The sequence below is a fragment of the Danio aesculapii genome, chromosome 11 (assembly GCF_903798145.1).
Source record: "Danio aesculapii chromosome 11, fDanAes4.1, whole genome shotgun sequence".
Classification (NCBI taxonomy): Eukaryota; Metazoa; Chordata; class Actinopteri; order Cypriniformes; family Danionidae; genus Danio; species Danio aesculapii.
The window spans coordinates 38,522,805-38,548,231 of NC_079445.1; the positions used below are offsets into that span (position 1 = coordinate 38,522,805).

Sequence of the window (25,427 nt, forward strand, 5' to 3'; positions counted from 1 at the left end):
TTGCGGGGATCATATCTTACATCTGCTTGGGTGTTACCTGCTTCACTTCAGTCTCTTATAAGCCAGTGAGTCATGCTTGAAAACTCCCTCAAAGTGATCTGTAAACTCAGATAAAAGCTGCCATTTAAAAGAGTTCACACTACCTGTATTAAGTGTCTTCAAGCTCCATGGAAGATCACTTTTCTTGGTCGGGCTCCAAAAAACCCTCAGCGTGGAGTGCGCAGTGATTGGACAGATCTGAAAGCTTTCACGTGCCCTGGAAAAGAAACACACACACACCTCTGTCAATCCAAAGGGTGGAGTGTGTCTTTTGAAGACACACACGACCACAAACCCTGAAGCAAGAGTCTGAGGAAGAGATTTTGAAGCCATTATAGATTAAACTAATTACTGTTAGGCTATATATGCTTTAACATAAGCGCTGTAATGTAAGGCGTCAACACCTAAACTCCTTTATGGTAAGCATTCAACAAGTTAAAACATATTTTTCAATGAAGAAAGTTGTGTAAAGAAGCTGTATTTCTGCGGGTGCCTTCAGTCATGCAGGTTTCGCGGATTCACGCGGCGCGTAAAAGCGAGTGGCTGAAAAGCGCGCTCTCGCACCACTTCAGCCCGGACCCCTGCGCGGAAAACGAGATCGTGGTTTTGGCTACCGGCGTGGACCAGTATCTCCAGGAGGTGTTCCATCACTTGGCCTTTTACAACGGAGACGATCTCGTCTCGGATGAGGACTTTAGGAGTCTGTGTTTGGTTTTGGGCATCCCCGCGAGCGCGGAGACTGACGGACTTCCTCGCGTGCTTAACTTTAAAGACTTCCACGCGCGACTCTGCGGGTTTTTCTCTTTAAAAGCGTCGGAGGGTGAGACAGGAGCTCGACTGCTGGTCAGCGAGGAGACCGAGCACATCGAGAGGGAGATAAGACTCCGCTGTCCGCGCGTCCGGAGGAGAAAGTGCGTCAGTTTCGATCTGTCCGCCGAGCAGCAGAACCGGAGGAGGACAGTGAGAAGATCCGGACCCGCTCAGAGTTTGGATCATCAACAAACCAACACTACTGTGGAGATCAAGAGAAGCGTAGGTAAGAGCTTATCACACACACACACACACACACACACACACACACACACACACACACACACACACACACTTGTTCTTACTCCATAGACAGCTGAGGTAAAGTTGGTTTTATATTCGCACATTCATTCAGTGAAAACTCATGACACGGACACAACTGCTGAAAAAAACAGCTTAAACCAGCCTAGGCTGGTTGGCTGGTTTTAGCTGGTTGACCAGCATGGTTTTAGAGGGGTTTTAGGCATTTCCAGGCTGGTTTCCAGCCATTTCCAGCCTGGTCTTAGCTGGTCAGGCTGGAAAATGACCAGCTAAATCCAGCTAAAAACCAGCTTGACCGGCCTGGTTTAAGCTGGACATAGCTGGTTTTGGCTGGGCTCCCAGCCTGGCTAGGCTGGTCAAGCTGGTTTTAGCTGGTTATCTCCCAGCCTGACCAGCTAAGACCAGGCTGGAAACCAGCCTGAAATGGCCAAAACCCCTCTAAAACCAGGCTGGTCAACCAGCTAAAACCAGCCAACCAGCCTAGGCTGGTTTAAGCCGGGTTTTTCAGTAGGGACGGTAGTTGACCACAGTACTTTGAATATTGGGTCAGATATCGCATGTAAATATGACTTCAAAACAACATTAGCACTATTTAATTGACTGTGAACAATATTGTGCTTTGATAGTCATTGGCTGCTATTATGATTTCACCAGTTAGACTATACCTCAAACCCACCCATTACATGGAAACAATCTTTTTACATTTATAAATACCTAATTCTGTATGATTTTTAAGCATGTTTACTCTTTGGGGTCCTTAATTTAGGTTCCCATGGTGACATAAGTCCCCAATGAGTCTGTGTGCATCCAGGTTTAAGTTCCCACTGGCACATTAAAGCGCACGCACACACACACACACACACACACACACACACACACACACACACACACACACACACACACACGCACACACACACACACACACACACACACACACACACACACACACACACACACACTTGTTCTTTCTGTGTATCCCGATTGGGACTCTTCATAGATATCATGGTGTTCCTAGTGTACAAACTGTATATTCAATCCCCCTACCTCAACCCTACCCTGAACCCAACCCTCACAGGAAACAATCACCATTTTTACACTTTTAAAATATGTTTTTTATTCTGTATGATTTATTCAATTAAATTCATCTTTATTTGTATAGTGCTTTTACAATGTAGATTGTGTCAAAGCAGCTTCACATAGAAGATTATAGTGAACTGAAACAGTGTCTGCTCAGTTCTCAGAGTTTAAGTTCAGTTCAATTTAGTTCAGTTCAGTTCTGTGTGGTTTAGTGTGATTCATTTACCATTGGATCCTCAATTTAGGTCCCCAACCATGACACAAGTCCCCAAAGAGTCTGTGTATACAGATTTAAATCCCCACCGGGATAATAAAACAAGCACGCGCGCACACACGCACGCACGCACTCACGCACACGCACGCACCTAAGCTGTCAAGAAGACTAATTTAATAGCTGTATTTTGCCATCCAAAAACCCCAAGCCTCAGGGGACATTTTTAGCCTTTAATTATAATTAATGATGATTTATTTATGGAAGATTTGCAGGAGTGTAATGTTTGTGCCATCAAGAAATAATGAAAGTACAGTTTTTACAAGGTTTTAGTCTACTGAAACTAAAATCCAAAGCAACTTTATTAGGAAGGAAACAACTATTTTGTTTATTTGATAACAAAATCATTTAGTTTAAACTATGCAATTTCATTTAAAATCATCTAAGAACATTTTTGAATTATATTGAATTGCATTAAATACAATTTGCCATTTTTATTAAAATAAGCTATTTATTAGTAAATCACTTACCCGTTATATAAACTAGCTGGAAAGTGATGATGCTGATACATTTGCTCACGATTATTGTCTATTTTTTATTGCAATGCTGGATGTAACTCTAACCTTTAAAGAGAACTATTTCAATAATAAAAAAAAAACATTCTAAAATAATAATAATTATAATAATAATAATAATAAATAATAAATAATTAAGATAGTATGAGAATAAAAAAACATACATACATACAGTTGAAGTCAAAATTATCAGCCTCATTGTTGGTAACAACCAAAGATATCCATATATGCAAAGAAAAATCTAATTAGTTTACAAATAAAGCAATTAGTGCTAAAATATAATGACACAGGGAAAAAGTATTGAACACACGAAGAAAGGGAGGTGTAGAAAGGCAGTGAAAGCCCAGTCTGCAGCTGAAATCTCTCAGTAGTTCTTCAGCAACCCTCTGCCCTTCATCATTGTTAATTGATATTCGCTGCTTCAGTCCAACATCTACATTACCAGGATGATGAAGATGAAACCAGGGTGAACATTTCAGCAAGACAATGATCAAAACACAGCCAAGGAAACACTCAAATGCTTCCAGAGAAAGAAAATCAAGCTGTAGAATGGCCCAGCCAATCACCTGACCTGAATCCAATAGAGAAAACACAGTAAAGATCAGTTTTGATTGACGAGACCCACCGAAGCATCAAGATTTTTACACTCTGTTGAAGTCTGTAAAAAACTCACACCTGAGCAATGCATGTGACCTTATCCACCATATGAGAGGCATATTTAAGCTGCCATCACCAATAAAGCCTTTCATATAAAGTATTCAATACATTTCAGTAGTTCAGCACTTTCTCCTTGTGTTCTTTCATTATTACACATAACTCATTTTTCAAATTTTGTTTTTATGTTTGTATTCTTTGGGTTTTTACCAAAATTGGGTTCAATCCCATGTCAAAAGCTCCTTTAGAAATATTATTTCCAGGAAAAAAAATGACATGTTCAATACTTATTTTCCCCCTGTATATGATAAATGTCTTTGCTACTGGAGATCTAATTTGGCTTCATTTACTGCAGTGGATATTAGCCCACAGAGACGACTGCAGCAGCAGCTGGAGCTGGAGAACGCCAGTCTGAGAGAGCTGGTGGAGGACCTGCGTTCAGCCCTCCAGAGCAGCGATGCACGCTGTATATCACTGGAGGTGGCATTACGCCGAAAACACACACCCGGAGGTACCCCAGAGAAACAAGACTGCAAAACCAAAACACAACACCCCAAACACATGGACTGGGACTCCAGAAGAGGCACTAAAGACCTCCTGCGAGAGCTGGAACTGATTCGTGCGTCCAGAGACGGGCAGCTGGAGGAGGCCATGCGCTTTAACCAGAGGCTGGAGGAAGAGCTGATGGCAGCTTACGGAGAGCTGAGCCGCATGCAGGAGACGCTGGAGAACGTCAGGAAGGAAAACGCACGGATTAAGAAGAGGACGGAAGAGGTCAGGGGAGCACTGGCTGCAGGACTGGAGCACGTGAAGACCTTACAAGACCAGGCCAAACAAGCGGATCTGCTCCGAGAGCGAGTCCAGTGTCTGGAGAAGCAGATGGAGAAGATCAGGTACATACACTCCAAAAAGAATTATGTTTGCTGCTTGTTCAAGCTACCTATTTAGTGGGCCATGAAACCCCCCTCTTTCGGTTCAAGTCTACCTCAGATGGTTTTCCAAAAATGCTGCATGATGGGCGTGGAGCTCTGCGAGCAGAGGGAGGAGTGGGCATGGCAGCAGAGCAGGGAGAAAAGAGGGGAGCGAACAACTGTTGTCAGTTTGTGCACAAAATGAGACACAAACCGAGAGGAGACACATGATTTTATAGTTTACAAAGTTAAAATGCAAAGAAATAAACAGTAATTTAAAGCCCTGCTACATTTGTTATTCGTAATTTCATATACACATAACTATAATTTGTTATATCATTATAAAGATACTCGTGTAAACACTATAAATGAGGAGGACTTCTTTCCTCCTGAATCCCAGAGTCAGAATACAGACACAGTGGTTGCAGCAGGTCTCTTTCTCTGTCTATTTCAACCATTAGTCCTGCTGGTAATCTGGAGGGTTTTAAACACGTGTGAACACAGCAGCACAGATATAGGCGATGTGTCTGAGCAGTAACAAACTCATCTGATAAAAGACAAAGTCCGCCATTTTCCAATACTCGTACAGCTCTACCGACAAAAACGCTTGCTGCAAACCAACAGTACCAAGAGTGCTGTATCGGCCTTGACAGCATCGCGGTGAAAAACATGCGACAAACAAACCCCGTGGATCATAGAAACAAACACATACAAGCCTTCATGAACGATTAAAAACTGCTTGCCGTGAGCGGACGCAGTCTCACCCAGTCATAGCCTGCCTTTACAATGCAGATCTTGATGTTCAATTCTGATTTCGTGACTGTGTCTGATTTTTTTGATGACCTGTTTACATCATCTTTTAAAAGTGACTCGTATCCGATTGTCTGCATTTACACAGCACATGGCAAATAAGCAAGAAAAAAAAAAAGAGCGGGCGCTGACTGACAGCTGATAATAAATGAGCGCTCTTTCTCCATTCATGTATTTAATCTGCTCGCAGGGTTTATTTATTTATTTTATTCTGTTTGACTAGTTGTTATACAAGTGTATGTCAGAAAAGTTTTCATTTTGCCATCTTCTTTTAATCTAGGCCTTTTTAAACCAGCAGGCATCTTAATGTCATGTCCATGGCCTGATTTATGCGCATGTATGCCACAGTTTTATATTAGTTTACATTGGTTACGTGGTGGACGTTGCGCTCTCTCTCTCTCATCAAACATGCTTAAATACTTGTGCTACATGACAATATAAAAGCATTTTTAGTCCTCGTGTATAAGATTTAAGGTTTGGGACTCTGCTGAAGTCTGTTCTGAAATGAAAGCATCAGAGTTGACGTCATTCGCTATGGTTTTTAATGATGCACGACTCGCATTGACAGGTGAAAATCCGATCTACCTGCTTACACTGCAGACATGAGGGCACAGATCCGATTCATATCGGATAAATTTCCACATATGAATAAGGCCTGAATCTGATTTGACTAAATCGGAATCCATGTGTTTTTTCCTGCTTACACATACATGGGCCATTTCCGATCTGTGCCGCATGGGGGAAAAAAATCGGAATTGAGTCACTTGAATCATGCAGTGTAAATGCAGTCATATCTCACAGCTTGGCAGGTCTGCCTTGCCTTCGGAAAGCAGGCATGCTCTCATGAATAATTAAGAAGCAGAGTCTTCTCATAGGATAAGAAAACACAGCTATGAATAATAATGAGAAGCCGACGCATCATCGCTCCACTAGCAGATGAGCGCTACGTCACCGATTTTGATCCTGCCCCAAAAATGATGGAATGAAATGGTGAAATTAGCTGACAAAAGCTCAAAATTATTCAGTTTTTCCCACAATTAAAGCTAACAGGTGCTAACGTTGTCTTAACTGATGCTAAACACACACACACATCTGTTAAAATCTGAAAAAAAGTACTCGAGAGTTTCTTAAACCTTTAAAAAGAGCTGAAATAACACAATTCTGGAGCGTGTTTTTGGGGACAACTTAATTGTTTTATGTTCGATTCACTTACATTTGTAAAAACTAATAAGTTGACTTAATTCCATCATGTTGTCTGAGCACATTTAGATTTTGTGGATCCATCTGAATACGAGGTGTAAAACAGGGTCTAATCTCAAAGTGACATTTACACACCAGAGACCACAATCAACATAAAATCTTGCATTGTGATTTTTTTTTTATCTCTGCACTGATGGTTTGAATTTGTGTGAATGAGTCAGGAATCAGAGCAGTAAGACTGCAGGTCACATAGGCATGCTTGAATTTCTCCTGACTGATGTTAATGACCAGCTTTAATAACACAGGACGCCACAGTTTCCTGCAAACGCTTATTAGTCATTTGCTTTCAAGTGTGAGTATTACTGCGAATCATGCAGAGCTTCTATTACAGCATCAGCATGTCTTATTATATCCTGTGAGGAAGAATCTAAGACGCATGTTGATGCAGGACAGTCAGAGATCAAAGACGCCTGTGGTCAGTGAGTTTTACAGTTCTTGATGCAGGAACATAATGGAATGATCTAGAGAAACATGTTAAACGTATATATATATATATATATATATATATATATATATATATATATATATATATATATATATATATATATAAATACATACAGTTGAAGTCAGAATTATTAGCCCCCCTGAATTTTTTTTTCTTTTTTAAATATTTACCAAATTATGTGGAAATTTTCACAGTATGTCTGATATTATTTTTTCTTCTAGAGAACATCTATTTGTTTTATTTTGGCTAGAATAAAAACAGTTTTTTAAACCCAGTTTTAAGGTCAAAATTATTAGCCCCTTTAAGCTAAATTTTTTTCAATAGTCTACAGAACAAACCATCATTACACAATAACTTGCCTAATTACCCTAACCTGCCTAGTTAACCTAATTAACCTAGTTAAGCCTTTAAATGTCACTTTACGCTGTAAAGAAGTGTCTTGAAAAATATCTAGTCAAATATTGTTTACTGTAATCATGGCAAAGATAAAATAAATCAGGTATTAGAAATGAGTTATTAATACTATTATGTTTAGAAATGTGTTGAAGAAACCTTCTCCCCATTAAACAGAAACTGGGGGGAAAAAATAAAGAGGGGGGCTAATAATTTAGGGCGACTAATAATTCTGACTTTAACTGTATATATATTGGTACCCTTTAATTTAGTTTGCCTTCGTTTTATTAGTTTGCCTTTTCAATGCTTCTGTTGAACCACAATTCGAATACCAAAAAAATTGCACACATATATTCATGTACTCCTACAAGCTAAACATGATAAATGTGCATTAAAAATATTTGTTTTAAATTTTACTGAAGAACAGGGCTTTTCCTGTTAAATTAAATTGATGTACAAACTTTAAAAGCAAATCTGTTATTTCAGCTCCAATATATCATTACCAAACATAACAGCAGATATAATACTGATTTAGTTAATAAAAACTGTAAAAATATGTTTTATATAATGATCAGATTTGTGATTATTAAAAGGAAGGTTCGCCAAAAAAAGAGAAAATTTCTTCACCATTTCCCCACATGACTCAAGTGGTTCTAAACACAAAATGTTGGCGATTAAAAATCAGACATCCATAATAGGAATTAAAAAATACTATGGAAGTCATTATCTGTTTTTTTGTACCCAAATTTCTTCACTACATCTGCCTTTGTGTTCAAACCAAGAAAGAAACTCAAAACCGTTTTGGAAGACATTGTGGATGAGTACAGTAAATGATGACAAAATTAACTATAAGAAATGAACACATGTAAATATCAACGTTTAATATATTCAACTTTTTTTCAATAAATAGATTTTTACACTTATAAAGACATATATTTAAAATAGAATGTATTACATTATTACCACCATTATAAAAAGTATTGACATGCACATATCATATTAATATTGATCAAATAGTCAAAACTACAGGTTTAATGAGACTGTATATACTGTTGAAATCAGAATTATTAGCCCTCCTAAATTATTAGCCCCCCTGTATATTATTCCCCAATTTCTGTTTAACAGAAACATTTCTAAACATAATAGTTTTAATAACTGATTTCTTTTTATTTTTGCCATGATGACAGTACATAATATTTGACTAGATATTTTTCAAGATACTAGACTAGCATTCAACAAAGTACAATTTAAAAGTTAACTGGGTTAATTATGCAAGTTATGGTAATTAGACAAGCCATTTTATAACAGTGGTTTGTTCTGTAGACAATAAAAAACGCTTAAGGGGGCTAATAATGGTTATTAAAAAAATAAAAACGTTTATTCTAGCTGAAATAAAACAAATAAGACTTTCTCCAGAAGAAAAAATGTTATAGGAATTACTATGAAAAACTCCTTGCTCTGTTAAACACAGGGTTTCTGCAGGTTTCAAGTCAAATTTAAGACTTTTTAAGACCCTTTTAAGACCATTATGAATGAAATTTCAGACTTACACAGGGCTAAACACTAGTGATTATTTCTAATGGCCCATTTGAGCCAATGGACTTTTTTTGCTGTAAAAAAAATGTAATTATTTCTTAGCAACATACTTTAATGTGTCATAACAAGAAAACTCTGGTTGTATACACTCTTTTCAACATATTATTTATTTTTGACAAAAAAAAAGACGAGCTTAACATTGTAAAAATGTATATTTATTGCTGCAACAATTACATAAATAATCAAAAATATATATTTGTTGGCTTTTGGTCCAAATTGACTGACTATATTTGGTTCAAATTGACTTCTATTAAACCTAATACGTTTCTGTAGTTAATCCTTAAGTTTCATGCCTAATTCTAAATATTATGTATACTCCCTTTTGTATGAATGGAAGATAATGTAAAGGGATACATTACTCTGTTATTATCATGAGGAACTGTGTAATTGTTTTTAGCTTTCTTTCCCTGGGAATTAGGGAATTCATTTGGAGGAATTGCTGTTGTGTGCCAAATACAACTGCAAAAATAATGACTGTTTTTAGACAGGTTTCCTGAACACTCCTCTGTCTGCATTAGAGACTACACAAACTAGAGACTGTCGTTCACATACTGTAGTTAGTTTTAGTTTGCTGAACTACCAAACAAGCGTCTGTGTCCCTCTATCATTCATTAAAACGCCAGTGCTACAAACCCTCAGCTCACATTAACCTCGCAATCAATCAAGTAGATGGTTGGCTTTCAGTAGACGCTTAACAGATTAATATCTGGGTTAATATTTCATTATTAGCATCACAGAGTGGTAATGTAATGCTCATTCCTTACCTGGAAAAAACAGGTCGAAACCTGCCTGCTTCCTCACTCGGAAAATCCACAAGATCTGCAGGGACTAGAATCAAATATGTTCATGCATTAGCATATAGAGTTGGAGTCAGAATTATTAGCCCACCTGTATATTTCTTGCCCCAATTTCTGTTTAGAAAACAGAGAGATTTTTTTCAACACATTTCTAATCATAATAGATTTAATAACTCATTTCTAATTGATTTCTTTTATCTTTGCCATGATGACAGTAAATAATATTTGACTAGATAGTTTTCAGGATACTAGTATTCAGCTTAAAGTGACATTTAAAGAAATTATCCTTTTTTACTTGTGTGATCTTTAAAAATTTGATTGCATAAGTCTGGAGTCACCTGCACAGAGGGTTGTTTGATCATAACATGTTTCATGATTTATTCATAGGGCCCAATGCACCTGCATGGAGGCGAATATGAACAGATCTGAAATTGTGGCTGAATTGCGTGGGTCTGGATTTCCCTCTTCTATTGGTCATGATGATCCTATGATCAAAAGAGGTAAGGAGAATTAAAAAAAAAGATCAGCATTGAGTCGACTTCTCATTCATATCTTCAGAAATTACTTTTTATTGTTATTTCTGGCATGCACAATATCACAATGACTATTATGTTCCGAATGCTCATATACCGCATACTATGTACTATGTTTTTACTAAATATAAAAAAATATACATTTATATGTAGTAAAAATGGCAACAGGGTGGCTCAGTGGTCGCCTCACAACAAGAAAGTCGCTGGTTCGAGTCCCGGCTGGGTCAGTTGGCATTTCTGTGTGGAGTTTGCATGTTCTCCCCGTGTTGGCGTAGGTTTCCTCTGGGTGCTCTGGTTTCCCCCACAGTCTAAAGACATGCGCTATAGGTGAATTGAAAAAACTAAACTGGCCGTAGTGTATGTGTGTGAATGAGTGTGTATGATGTTTCCCAGTACTGGGTTGCAACTGGAAGGGTATCCGCTGTGTAAAACATATGCTGGATAAGTTGGCGGTTCATTCCGCTGTGGCGACCCATGATGAATAAAGGGACTAAGTGAAAGGAATTTTAATGAATGAATGTAGTAAAAATATGCAGTATGGTTTATTATTGTCATGGGGTGCAAACTGAACTAATGTAAAAAATAATTGTATAATTAACATATTTTATGAATAATAATGAACAAACATATATTCATAATCTCGTAATTTTGCGATTTTCTTATTTGCTAATAATACAGAATAAAAATCAAATACAGAATATTAACATACAGTTGAAGTCAGAATTATTATTTCCCAAATGATGTTTAATAGAGCAAGGAAATTTTCACAGTATGTCTGATAATATTTGTTCTTCTGGAGAAAGTCTTATTTTGTTTTATTTCAGCTAGAATAAAAGCAGTTTTTAATTTTTAAAAAGGAATTTTAAGGTCAAAATTATTATCCCCTTTAAGCTAAATTTATTTTCGACTGGGGGGCTAATAATTCTGACTTCAACTGTATATAAATAAACCAGAACATGATAACATCATATAAATGTATATGCATATTAAATAATAAATTTAAATGATGTAAATTAGTAAAATGAACCAAAACACACACACACACACACACACACACACACACACACACACACACACACACACACACACACACACACACACACACACACACCAATATCATATCAACTCTAGAATTGTAGAAAACTAGACAATAACATCCTAAGTTTTTATACAGATTTTACAAAAAATCTGTTGCTTTTACATTTTCAGTTTTGTTTTCCAGAGTATATTTAACTCCTTGATAGTTAAATCTAGTCAAGAGTGCATTGCATTGTGGGTTTTTTCCATACATCAAAATTATTAGACTATTTTGTAAGTATAGCATGAGTTAGCGGTGTCTGTGTGATGTTTGTGTGCAGAAGAAGATTTGCAGAGGTCAGTGGAGGGTCGAGCAGCATCAGATGAGGAGGAAGAGGAGCAGGTTATTGATAAAGGACAGTGCTGCCACCTGCAGGTCAAACGCCTTATCAACAGATTACACAGCTGCACCAAAGGGTGAGTACTATGGGTGGGTGTAAATTTGCCATATAGACTGTGATCCTGGATTAACATCAATGTTGATCCTGGAACATCATTCCTGTTCGAAAATATAGGGTCAATCCCAAATCTATTTTTGTACCCCTTCCACTTCCCCTTAGCCCTTAAAACTGAGTGTGAAGGGGAAGGGCTTTAAAATTTACCTCTAAGAAATGGGACAGCACTACAACACCTGCACACGTCATCATTTGTCATCACAGTGTCTTGGTATATAAGAGATTAGCCGATCGCGACTGCTGTAGTTATACCAGTTGTGTTATTTTTTGGTATTAATCTTCAGGAAATCACTGAAGGTATATATTATGTTATCATAACGATATAATGTTACAATAAGATCGTAATACTGTGCATTTAACACAGTGGCCATATTCATCTATGTAAACACACAAAAATAACATTAATATTATAGCAGACACTGTAAAAAGCTCTTTCCCAGCCACTAGACTTTTCTGACAGGGTATTCAAGTGTCATCGAGTGTCAGAATGTTGTGGGACTGCTATACAGGAGTTATGATTGTGGATTATAGATCGCGAGAATTTAGCGGTTTTTATTTTAGCGTTTTTTTTAAAGGGAATCTATGGTAAAAAATCTACTTTTCAAGCTGTTTAGACAGACATATGTGCATGTATGGTGTATAGACTGTCATATTGGGGTGATATAAGCACACCCAGTGCTTTTTTTTCAATTTAACAACATAAAAAACGGTGGACCAATTGGAGCGGTTTTCAAACCGACCGCAACTTTACGTAGGAGAGCTGTCCCCCCGCCCACCAATATTGATTGACAGGCGCGTCATCATATCCTCAGTTTGTTGATTCATGTCCGCCATTTTCAGCGTGAGTCGAAGCAATATCACTAAAGGAACACCCTTGCTCTATTTTTAGATGCAAGGCTCATTGGGCTCAACACAAGAACAATATTCTCCACATTATCGCTCTAATCGGAATTATTGGTTATATCTTTAGGTAGGTTTGCAAACATGTGTACTTCTCATTGAGTCTACCTTATACTTCAGCCGTTTGCATTTCTCGCGATCCCAGAAGCTCCCTGTGATCTTAACTAGCATGCGTTTTAGAATTCTAACCATCGGTTTCTATCAGGGTACACTCAAGTCGACGGCTGGGCGCCGATGACCGCGGACCGCTGCAGAAACCTATGTTTAGAATTCAAAAATGCGTAGCGACGATTCGGGACACTTCATGTTTCTGCCGCGCTACAGAGTGTCTGGTGTGCCGTGTCGCGGCTTCGAGCGGCGCATCCCGTGCCTCAGTCAAAGTTAATTCAGTGTGCGTGGTTATTAGTTTCTGTGTACAAGCTCGGCACTTGAAACTAGCACACAGTTGGCTGTAAAACTGTACAAAGACACAAATGATTTTGTACTCTCTGCTTGGTCTGTGTCAGAGTCGTACATGTACGACTGAATGCGGATCCTCTCCTTCTCTCAGTCTGCCTATCTGTGTTGCAAACACAGAGCGGGTGAGCTCATGGCCCCGCCCCCTTGTTAAGTTGGGCCGGAAGCCGAAACTAGTCTACATGTGAAGCAACACACCCATACATCAGCGAACTGTGTACACGCCCCCAACATGACACTTTTTAACACATTATAATAAAAAAATCTGAATTCTGTTTTAAACTGAACCTAAACTGACACACTCAGAAGAACCATAATATTAATATTAAATCATAAAACAGAGGTAAACTATGTGCCCTTTAAAGCATGACGGTAAAACACGAACGTGGTTATGAATATTTTAAAAAATATGTTTGTTTGCTGTAATTATTCATAATAATGACAAAAAATTACTAATTTGTGGATCTCCTTACTTCCGGGTGTAACTATCCTGCCGTTGTGGCTGGTGCATTCTGGGAAATTTTCTTACCCCGTGGTTTCGAGTCTGGTCCTGAAAAATCTTCGTTTGAGTGTAAAGAGAATTGGGACACCCTACCCCTTCACGGGAACACACAGAACGAGGGCCAGGGCTAAGGGGTAGAATTGGGATTGGACAATAATCTCTACCCCTAAACCTAACTGTAAATTATTCCCAAAATCAGAGGGGATTAACAGTTGGATAACAATAAAAATCACAATAACTGAGAGTATTTTTAGTTTGTTAAGTCACATTGCAGCTCTGGCAGGATATTTAAAGTTGGATAAGAACTAAAAAATTATATTCCTGCCGACACAGGAAGAACATGCAAACCGCGCCGCCCTGAATTTTTACATTGTAAATTAAAAAATAAGTATATAAACACAAGCCTATAATATCTATTTTTGGTCATCATAGCACATGCATGTTTGTGTTAATAATTGCATTAATCAACAAATGAATGCTTGCATTAATACTTGCATTAACGAACACGTGGATGTTTGCATTAACCTGACATGTTCCCCATCTACAGATGTCAGAAAGCTGCGATCTGTACCTGGCTGGTGTCTCAGAGCTCGGCTCACAGCAGAGAAGCTGCAGGATGTGTGTGGATTCCTCCGGCGGACGACAGGAGAGCTGAAGCAGGACAGGTGAGACATGAAGAAGGATCTGAGTGTGTTTACTGGAGTCATGATGATCTTCTCTGATGAGCTGCTGTCTCTGCAGATGAAGCATAAAGAGGACAGTGTGAGATCTGCTCTGGAGGACAGGCTGACCGATGCGCTCACTTTACTGCTGCAGATTCCACACAAGGTGAGATTTCATTGGTCAAAATCATTCTTTCATTTTCTTTTCGGCTTAGTCCCTTTATTAATCTGGGGTCGCCACAGCAGAATGGACCGCCAACCTATGTTTTATGCAGCCGATGTCCTTTCAGCTGCAACCCATCACTGGGAAACACCCATATACTCTCATTCACACACATACACTACGGACAATTTAGCTTATCTAATTCACCAACAGCGCATGTCTTTGGACTGTGGGGGAAATTAGAGCACTCGGAGGAAACCCACGCAAACACGGGGAGAACATGCAAACTCCACATAGAAATGCCAACTGACCCAGCCGGGGTTCGAACCAGCGACCTTCTTGCTTTGAGGAAATCGTGCTACCCATTACGCCACCATGACGCCAAAATATCTCTGGTTAAAAAAAAATTCTATAAAAATTGTAACTGGTTGGAACAATTTAGGGTGAGTAAAATAATTTTGAGTGAACTTTCCCTTTAAGTGCATTTAGGATCATTGCTAACTGCAGTCAATGGCATGACATGATATGATGTGATATTTCATATGGTGATACAGGATATTTGACTCATTCTATATTAAATCATGTTAGAAACATGATAGCAATGTGCTAAAACATGCTAACTGTGTGCTGAATTAAATAAAATTCTTGTTAGCATTGTGAAATGTGAGGAAAAATGCTAGCAGTGTGTAAATCATGTTAAAACATGCTAGCAGCATGCTAAATCATGCTAGAAACAAATTAAATGGGTAGTTCACCCAAAAAAATGTCAGTTTTGTCATCATTTACTCATCCTCCAGTTGTTCCAAACCTGTTTGAGTTTCTTTCTTTTGTTATATGATATAAGTATAAGAAGAATATAAATATAAGAAAAGAGATATAAGAATATAGGTATAGGAAAATCAGCCGTGGACTTCTACATGTGTTCGTTTCTACTATGGAAAATTCTTCAGAGGATCTTGTTTTATGTTCAGCGGAAGAAAGATATTCATAAAGTATTGAGGAAAGTTTCCTTTTTTGGTGAACTAGCCATTTAGCACCATGAAAAGTAACGTTATCAACCTGCTGGAAGTATAGAAAAAATCCTACTTGGTAAAAAACATGCTAGCAGTATGCTAAATTATGCTATCAATGTGTGAACACATGCTAGAAACGTGAGCAGTGTGAAATTTCATTTAAGTCATTTTATGCTAAAATGTCGACAGTGAGGTAAATAATAATAGAAATAGGACATGTGTTAAATCATGCTAAAAGCATGATGCTTATGATTTTGCTAGCAGTGTGCGAAATCATGCTACAAATATATTAGTAGTGTGAAAAATCGTCTTAGCAATGTGCTAAACAGTGTATAAAAATCATATTAGAAAAAAAAGTCCCTGTGTGCTATCAGTGTAATAAAACATGTTAGCATTGTGAATGTGTCATTGTTTTGTCTGTGGAAAAATCATACGTGGGGGAAAAAGCGCCAACAGTATGCTAAATCATGCTATCAATGTGTTAACATGCTAGAAACATGAGCAGTGTGGATTTTCATTTTAGCTATTTTATGCTAAAATGTTGGCAGTGAGGTAGGGTGTCAGTCATCTTAAGTGCTGTTTCAATTGTAAAATTATTCCAGTCTACTGAAACGTTTGAGCCTTGAAAAGTTTTACAATAAATATGAATAGCCTACATTTATTTATGAAGATGTCACTTTGTAAGAATAAGGTGTTTCTAATGATTAAACAATTTAAATGCAGAACAGATTTTGATTTTATCTTGCACGTAGAAAATAAAATGCTTTAGAAAAAGCCAGAATAAAAAAGGTAACGCTTGTGACATCAGAAAGTGCTGTAGTAATCCTGTCATATATAGCTGTGTTGGTTTTAACACACAATAAACAACGGAAAAACCGCATACTTCATCTAATAGCAAATTCCTGTGATAGTGTACTGCATAAAGTGCTGTAGTAATCCTGTCATGTTTAGCTTTGCTCATTTTTTGTGTGGTAAATTTATGTTGTACTGCTGAAATACCAAAGGAATACCACAGGACATTTTTGTAAGGGTAGAAACGCTACAAAGCAACGAAATTCTTGTAGCAGTTCACCAGGAAATGCTATATGTGAGTTAAATGATGCTACATGTATATTAGCAGTGTGAAAAATCGTCTTAGCAATGTGCTAAAATGTTTGCAGCGTGGAAAAAGTCATACTAGAAATGTGGAAAAACTCTGGGTAACCGTGTGTTATGGTATCAAAGTAATAAAACATGTTAGCATTGTGTCAAATTATGCTAACATTAGAAATGTAGCAACATGTTTATCTATCTAATGTAGCAACATGTTTGTTTATCTATCTATCTATCTATCTATCTATCTATCTATCTATCTATCTATCTATCTATCTATCTATCTATCTATCTATCTATCTATCTATCTATCTAACTATCTATCTATATTTTTTAACTATGTTAAACGTTGACACTAGTCTTTCACAAGCTCTTTGAGTAAGATCCTCACGTTCACAAACCTCTGCTCTGAAAGTTGTTGTCGTCCGTGTGATAAATAAGTCCACACTGCCACCTAGTGCTTAAACTGTGTAATGAACGCCTCTGCGTCTCTGCTGGGTTTTGTTCTTTCTGACAGAGAGTCTCGCGCAGGATTCTAGGGAAAATCCTGATCAACACTCTCGATCTGTGCACCAGAAGAAGCCACGGTAAGATCTGCCCTTCTGCCTTTAGTTTTGTGCTGTTTCATTACATCTAAATCTGTCTTTTGTGCTCTGTCAGACGTGACTCCGGTGGATCAGGTGGTGAACACTCTCTGTCAGCAGCTTCTCTCCTCTGAGCTCTTGGACGGAGGTGAAGAGGTCAGCGCAGGGTCACGACCTTCTGTGTCCCCGGGTCATCCAAACACAGCCAACCCGCTTCTGATGTCCTGCTGAGGGCCCAGATGGCCCGATCAACACTGTCCGTCAGGGTACAGACTGAAAAAATAACATAGTTAAATGTAGATGCAGTTACTTGAGAAGCAAATATGAGTCCAGATGTTGAGTCTGTGTTTTTTTATTTGATCATAATTATTTTTTTGCCAAAAATAAGATGAAATATCTGCCAGCAGGGTAAAATATTTTATTACATTATATATATATATATAAATCTTGATTTATAAAAATTTAGATATTTATACTGGAAAACAAGGCAAAGATAAAAAAATAAATAAATGAATTAAAATTTATATATATTACATTTATATACATTTGAGGCATAGATATATACACTAGATATTGCATACACGGACCCTGAGCATGCATCAATAGCGCTGGCACATTTGTACAGTGCTCCCAGGACAAAAGTCATTCAACCGCACTAGTCAAGACTAAAGCCAATGTGAAGATGCTGGACTTTAGCGCTGCTTACGGGTGTAGTAACGAGCAAACAAAGAAAACAAAGCACAAAAGGCAAAACATTTCATAGGTAAGATTTTGTTTTTTAGGTTTTTTATGTTACGAACGTTTGCGCTAATGTAGTGTTATTGATGATAATAGTCACTTACCACTGAGCGGTACGGTACGGGTAACCTTTATCAGGCTTGGGTTTCCACTGCTAAAAGGGTACCAATGGTACCCTTTTGGTCGGCATGGTGTACGACAGAATGTTTCAGACTACGTCATTCTCGCTGGAGAAATGATAGATGTCTACAGTAAAGCTCTACGGGTCGTTCACATATCATATGAGAAGTATATCTCACAAAACTGATGCTTTACACACATAAATACTTGTGTATAAATGTTCATTACTGAACATGATTTCATTATAACTGCAGATCAATGACAGTGCGAAATAGCCTACTGTAACGTCTGCGATTTTATAAAATAAATAAATAAATGCAGCATATATGAACACATACAGACCCCTACAGTCTCTGATATGTGACCAATTACAGAAAAACTTCACACAGCATACATTAAGTCCTTATTTGGGTGCAAAAACAACACAAAATATAGCCCATAGTCAGTGCAAACCTCTGATCTGTATCTTTAATCTTCAGCAGCACATGTAGCCTCTTGTTAGAAAGTAATTCCGTCATTCATAATAGTGCAAAAGGCAATTATAATAGTTAAACATGGCAGTTTGTTCATGTTTTCTGAAAAACTCATTTGCTGCTCTGTTTTTTTCCGGCTTCTCCTTTGTTTTTTCATGCTTCACTCTCACGTTTGTTCGTTTCTGAAAGGATCGCATGTCAGAAGCGCTTCAATAATCACTAGCACGTTATTATCATCAGCTCAAGAAGTTCCTTATTTCAAATACAGACGCGCGGTTTCTTGCTTTAGACGGCCTTGTAAACAACTACCGGCACAGGGTAGATTCTGCTCTTATTCTTGGCTTTGTGGCTGTTCATCAAGACGATGGCAAGATTTGTTTGAGCTCGGGGCGACCATGGCTCGTTATTATATGTATATATTATTATGATGTAATGTCTCAGCTGTGCATTTAACATGGCGGTTCTTTTGTTTCATTCTGGCTTGTGCAAAAGCGTGGGATGTAAATCTGTAAACTAATAGTGTTCAGCTGCGCATCTAGCTCCGTCTTTTGGTACCTTTTTGCCTGGCTAGGTATCCTTTGCAAACTCAAAAAGTGGTATGGTACGGTTCGGTTTTAGGTACCTTTTGACAGTGGAAACGGCCATAAAAGCATACTGAACCAAACCGTAGCGTACCGTACCACTCAGTGGAAATGGGCCTTTACTGCACTGACCATAAGGCACAGTAGCACCACCTTGCACAAAATTTTAGGCCTAAGCAAGAGATTGCAAACAATGTAAATGAAATATGGCAATAAGACACTGCGGTATCAGAAACTTGTATTATTGTCACAAAAGTTTTTGAAGTAACTAGTAATAAGTAAGAAGTAATAAGGGTGCCTGATAACATAACAGTGCCTGAGCCTCAATGTGCATACTATCCACCCTACATTATTGAATATTACAAATGTTATATACCATTTAACGTTAGATCAGAAAGGTGGATATTCACATTGAGACGCTGGGATATCGATGGTTCACCCAAGTCGTTCATAACGGAGATTTATTCACAAACGAATTGCTCCCTTCGTTAGCATTAGAAGTGAAAGCAGGCGAGAGGGTGTGTTTCAGGACATGGATTAGATCAAATTGAACAGGGAGGGAGGATAATACAGTTCCATGCACACAAACATATGCTCTTTGTCGGCAATGCCTGTGCGACCATTTATCCATCGATATAGAAAAGAGATGTAAAATTATAATTTTCTGAATTTAAAAAGTATTTGCATACTGACCACCAGGAAAACTCCCGATTATCGATATATGTGTACATGATTATATATCTCTGGCTACGGATGGCCAGTCCTCGACTACACCTTGGTCCCATATCATTTCAAAGGAGCTACCCTGAACTAAAATGGCGGCTCTATTGATGCATTCCTTCCAATAAACAACAACAGCGTTGGCGACATCTAATGTAAATATCTATGCATTTGAGGCAGCAGGGGGCATGGACAAATCGGGAGGGTAGCCTACAACGTAAGATCACCTGGAAAAACATCAAACAGGTAGACTTCCAGCATTTCCAGGCTGTGTACAATACACTAACAAGCCCAGCCCACCTTCACGTGTGGGGCAAGATTGAGACTCCAGCATGCAAGTTATGCTCTGTGGATCATAACAACACTTATTGAGCAGCTGTCCAAAGGCCCTGGCGGAAGGGCGCTACCTACCGTTGGCGGCATGACCAAGTAGCCTACTGAAGGCGGTGGCAGAAAGCATATGCAATGCCATCATCTCTGGTAGGTACCATCTTGCCCCGAAAAAGGAGCTAACTGCAAAGGACAAGGTCGGGCCTCCTCCACTCAGCCCCTGACTGGAAGCTGCAAGTCGACCTGGTGAAGCAGTTAAAGTTCCCACAGCACAGTTACAACATCACTCCGACCAGACATAATTATCATTTCTGAGGCAACAAGACAGTTGACGTTACTTGAACTCACAGTGCCCTGGGAAGAGCGGATGGAAGACTCAAATGAAAGGGAACACTCAAAGTTCCAGGAGTAGGTAGAGAAGGGAGCTGGAAGACCCACTGTGGCACAATAGTGGTGGGCTGTAGAGGGTTTGCCGGGCGTTCACTCTGTAAAGTCTTAAACCAACTAGGCCTAGAAGTAGCAGCTAAGAAGACGGCCATTAAGCCTGTTTGTGAAGCTGCAGAGAAAGCCACAAGATGGCTATGGCTAAAGAGGGCTGATTTGTTGGTGATGGCTACTGGGACGCAAACTGCGGTGTCTGATGTTGAAAGACCTGAAACACCCCAGGAAACATAACTGACGATTCGTCCCAGTGCATCTAGATGATGTATATCCTCCTGAGACCCAAAGAAAATGCCAACTGAAATGCAACTGGCCCAGCCTGCCCTCAAACTAGCAACCTTCTTGCTGTGATGCGACAGTGCTAACCAATGAACCATCATGCCGCCCAAAATTTAATTTCTGAGTGAAAAAAAAAAGTTTCTTCCAGTAAGAATGATCACTTCAATACTCAAACAATTTGCTCACATATAACGCATCCTCCTGAAATCGTTCATGTTTCATCGTTTACATTGAGGGCATCATAAGACGCTTTAGACTTACTGTATGTGCATATAAACTGTAACTTCTCCACAAAGCACTTACTATGTGTGAATGATTTTACTTTCATGACCCTCTTACGAAACATATTTATACTATGAAATAACATCTGTTATATTTGACAAGATAATAAAGCTTTTTCAGAAAACATATGGTGTATAATGACTGATATCTAATGTCTGCTGTGATGTCACTGGGTCACATGATGTCACATTCTCCATTCCTGCTGCTGCAACGAGGACAGAAGAGACAAAGAGTCCTTATGAGGAGAGAAATTCATGCATTCGATTACACACACTAATAGAGGGAAGAATCCTAATACTACACTCAAAAAATGACTACTGCTTGTTCAAACTACTTAAAATGAGTTGAACCAACACAATTCTTAAGTTTTCTTTTGGACAGCTTAATTTGGGACTTGTGGAGCAGCGGTGTATACAATGTACCATTCTCTCAGTCAGTGTTGGGGAAAGTTACTTGAAAGTAGTGCATTACAATATTGAGTTACTCCCCAAAAGAAAGTAACTGATTGCGTTACAAGTTACTTTTTATGCAAAGTAATGCGTTACATTACTTTTGAGTTACTTTTCCTTACCTGAGGTTTGATCTCTTTCAGAACTTGCAGGTGTTTTTTCATCTTTTTTATAGAAAATCTCTGCATTTAACAGCCAACTATATAATCTACACCTTCATTTTCCTTTAAAAAATGTAGGATAAAATTAAATCTTGTGAACTTTCTGAGCCCAGAGCAATACATGCTGTATATACAGATTGATGACAGCATGTAATGTGCTTGTTACTTTTGAATGTTTTGAATAATTAAAGTAAATTCACTGTCCATTGAGATAAAGACTGCAATAAAGCCTTAGAATATTAACATGAAATTATTTATATTAAGGCAAAAACAGATTTTATTCATTCATTTATTCATTTTCTTTTCGGCTTAGTCCCTTTATTAACCCGGGGTCACCACTGCGGAATGAATCGCCAACTTATCCAGCACATATTTTACGCAGCGGATGCCCTTCCAGCTACAACCCATCACTGGGAAACATCCATATACACTCACTCACACTCATAAACTACGGACAATTTAGCCTACCCAATTCACCTGTACCATATGTCTTTGGACTGTGGGGGAAACCAGAGCACTCGGAGGAAACCCACGCGCACGCGGGGAGATTTTAAACCTATAAAATTGATAATAACAAACAGTAAGACGATAAAAAACATTCCCAAATCAAAATAAATCTTTGAGCTTTTTACATGGAATTATTTTCTTCACGTGGCCTTAACAGATGTGTAAAATCATCAAAAGAGAAAAATCTTACTATATAACAAAACTTAGTCGCTTTTACAGTAGACAGTGGCTGCATCTCCTCAACAATAAAAGCAACAAGCATTTTATTTAGTCAAATTAATTATTTTACCTGGAGAACGTGAACTGATGTCAGTCATTTGTTGTTTAGCTGGAGGTGAGGTGCGGGTGTAGTGCTTTGCATCCAGTTTTTTTGTGTGTGTTTGTTTCTTGCAGTTGTCAAGAGTTTTACTTACACAATATACACTCATCAACAATCCATTTCTTTTCTTCGATGAGTTCAATATAACAAGAATCTATAGCAAAAATGTTAGTCTCCGGCCTGCCATTCTGACTGTCTGCAGCGATGACGGATCTTCACGAATGAATCGTTTGTTTTAAACGGATCTTCCATGTGAACCGCTCGAACCAGTTCATTAAACTGAACGGAGTTGTCGTGAAACAGTTTGCGTCTTCAGTAAGTACTAACATACCGGATACCCCTGACTCTAAAACTCATATTCTTAGATATTTAGTTACTAGAACAGTACACTGACTCCTCTGCTGTGAAGAAGGAGACATGATGATGATGATGATGATGATAATGAGCGCTAGTCCACTGTCTTTTCCCTCGCAGCATGTTCTCAGATTGAGTGTGTGATTCAACCTGATTAAGGTCATTTTTATTCCGCAAAATGTTTTTTAAAGCCAATTAAGCAATTAAGGTAAAAAGTAACTCGCGTCACATTTCACTCAAATAATTTGACTTATTTTTAAAAGTAATGCGTTACATTACTCGTTACTTTGGAAAAGTAATATTATTACGTAACACACGTTACCCCAACACTGAACTCAGTATATACACTGTAAAATGATCTGTTAATTAATTAACAGTTTCTGAATTTCATGATTCACAAGTGTTTTCTGTTTATTTACGGTTGTGAATTGCATTATGGGATGTTGATCTCGGCTCTGTCCACTTTTGATTTAGAAAATTCAACTCTACAGTTTAACCAAGTGGCTTGTATTGACATTTTAGCAGTTTGAAATTATATAATGTGTATTAAATAATATAGCAAGTCTGTAAATAAACAAAATATTTACTAGCAGTTTATTACAAATGTTTGTAGCATAATATAAAACAGCCACCTAGACAATATATCACTTTAAACTATTAAAAATGGTCATAAAAGTCACTTTTTCAAACTTCAAGGTTAAAAGTTGTTGGAAAAAAGATCAAGTCCCATAATTCAATAAATAAACATTAAACATGAATCACAAAATATGGAAAACTGCTAATTTCTGATGTTTTTAACACTGTAGTGTCCTTTTCAAAAAGGTGAAGTCTACTGTATGTGTATAAAACATTTCTAATGAAGTGCATTTGTGTATCGCTTAAGTAAGTTTTTGTGTTGGCGGTTCATTCTGCTGTGGTGACCTCTGATAAATAAGAGACTAAGCCGAAGGAAATTGAATGAATAAATAAAGGTTTTTGTGTTGTCCTTACAAAACGTTATTATTTAATGACTAAAATACAGTAGTAAAACAATAAATAAAATAAATGATCCTGTAAACTATAGTCTAACCCTGTAAAGTCTTAAATGAGATAATAGTCAAAACGCTGAAGGAATTTATTAGCTGTCCTGTGAAATTTTCATTCTTTATTACATATTAATTCCTTTATTTTCCTAATGATGTCTAACAGAGCAAGGAAATAATTTATCACAGTATTTTCTAATAGTTTTTTCTTTTGGACAAAGTCTTATTTATTTTAGTTTGGAAGTTTTAAACTTTAGAAAAATAATTTTAGGGTTAATATTTTTAGCCTCCTTCAGAAAAAAAAAAAATTCTCATTGACTACAGAACAAACCACTGATGTCCAATTACTTGCCTAATTTAAATTGTACTTTAAGCTGAAAACTAGTATCTTGCTAAATACAGTTATTAGCCCCCCTGAATTATTAACCCCCTGTTTATTTTTTCCCCAATTTCTGTTTAACGGAGAGCAGATTTTTTTCAACACATTTCTAAACATAACAGTTTTAATAACTCATTTCTAATAACTGATTTATTTTATCTTTGCCATGATGACAGTAAATAATATTTGACTAGATATTTTTCAAGATACTAACGTGACATTTAAAGGCTTAACTAGGTTAATTAGGTTAACTAGGCAGGTTAGGGTAATTATGCAAGTTATTGTATAACGATGGTTTGTTCTGTAAAACTGCTTTCATTCTTGCTGAAATAAAACAAATAAGACTTTTCCAGAAGAAAAAATATTATCAGACATACTGTGAAAATTTCCTTGCTCTGTTAAACATAATTTGGGAAATATTTAACTAAGAAAAAAAAAAAACTTCAACTGTGTCTGGTCAAATATTATGTACTGTCATTATAGAAGGTAAAATAAATTAGTATAAGAAATAAGTTATTAAAACCATAATGTATAAAAAAGTGTTGAAAAGCTAATCATTTGGCCTTTAGAGGATAAAAGGAGAATTGGTCAAAATGCCAAAAATGCCGTCGTTTTCAGACATGTTTGTATTCACTTTTAGTCAACACGATGCTATAAAAAATCTATATTTGGTGGAATAATTAGATTTTTCAGTCACAAAAGCTCTTTGACAGCATTTTTTACATTTAAGAAATGTCACGAGTAGTTCACCAAACAAAACAAAATGGACATTTTGCTCTATTGCATATCTATAAATTGTAAATCCGCAGAAATACTACTGGAAATCTCAAAGCTCAGAGAGAAGACAAAGACTCTCATTATGAGTTTGTGTCTGTCTCTCTTCTCTATCAGGCACATTGTGTTCAGAACTCTGTGTTCATCTGCAGATCCAACACTCAAACAACATCCAGTCATCGCATTAGGGAACTACTATTAGTTAAAGTCAGAATTATTAGT

General features: G+C 37.6%; 1 protein-coding gene across 2 annotated transcripts; it reads left to right on the forward strand.

Annotated features, from left to right (window-relative positions):
* The first annotated feature begins 335 nt into the window (after positions 1-335).
* On the forward strand, positions 336-21,366 carry si:ch211-112f3.4 (EF-hand and coiled-coil domain-containing protein 1). Of its 2 annotated transcripts, XM_056468583.1 has the most exons (9): positions 336-458; positions 539-1,075; positions 3,983-4,520; positions 10,227-10,339; positions 11,731-11,866; positions 14,310-14,427; positions 14,504-14,590; positions 17,210-17,279; positions 17,353-21,366. In XM_056468583.1, exons 2-9 carry the CDS (start codon positions 541-543, stop codon positions 17,505-17,507), a joined length of 1,752 nt encoding a protein of 583 aa, XP_056324558.1. In that variant the 5' UTR covers positions 336-458; positions 539-540; the 3' UTR covers positions 17,508-21,366. The 2 variants fall into 2 exon arrangements, with proteins under 2 accessions (XP_056324558.1, XP_056324557.1); XM_056468582.1 differs by having other exon boundaries at positions 336-1,075.
* The last annotated feature ends 4,061 nt before the right edge of the window (positions 21,367-25,427 follow it).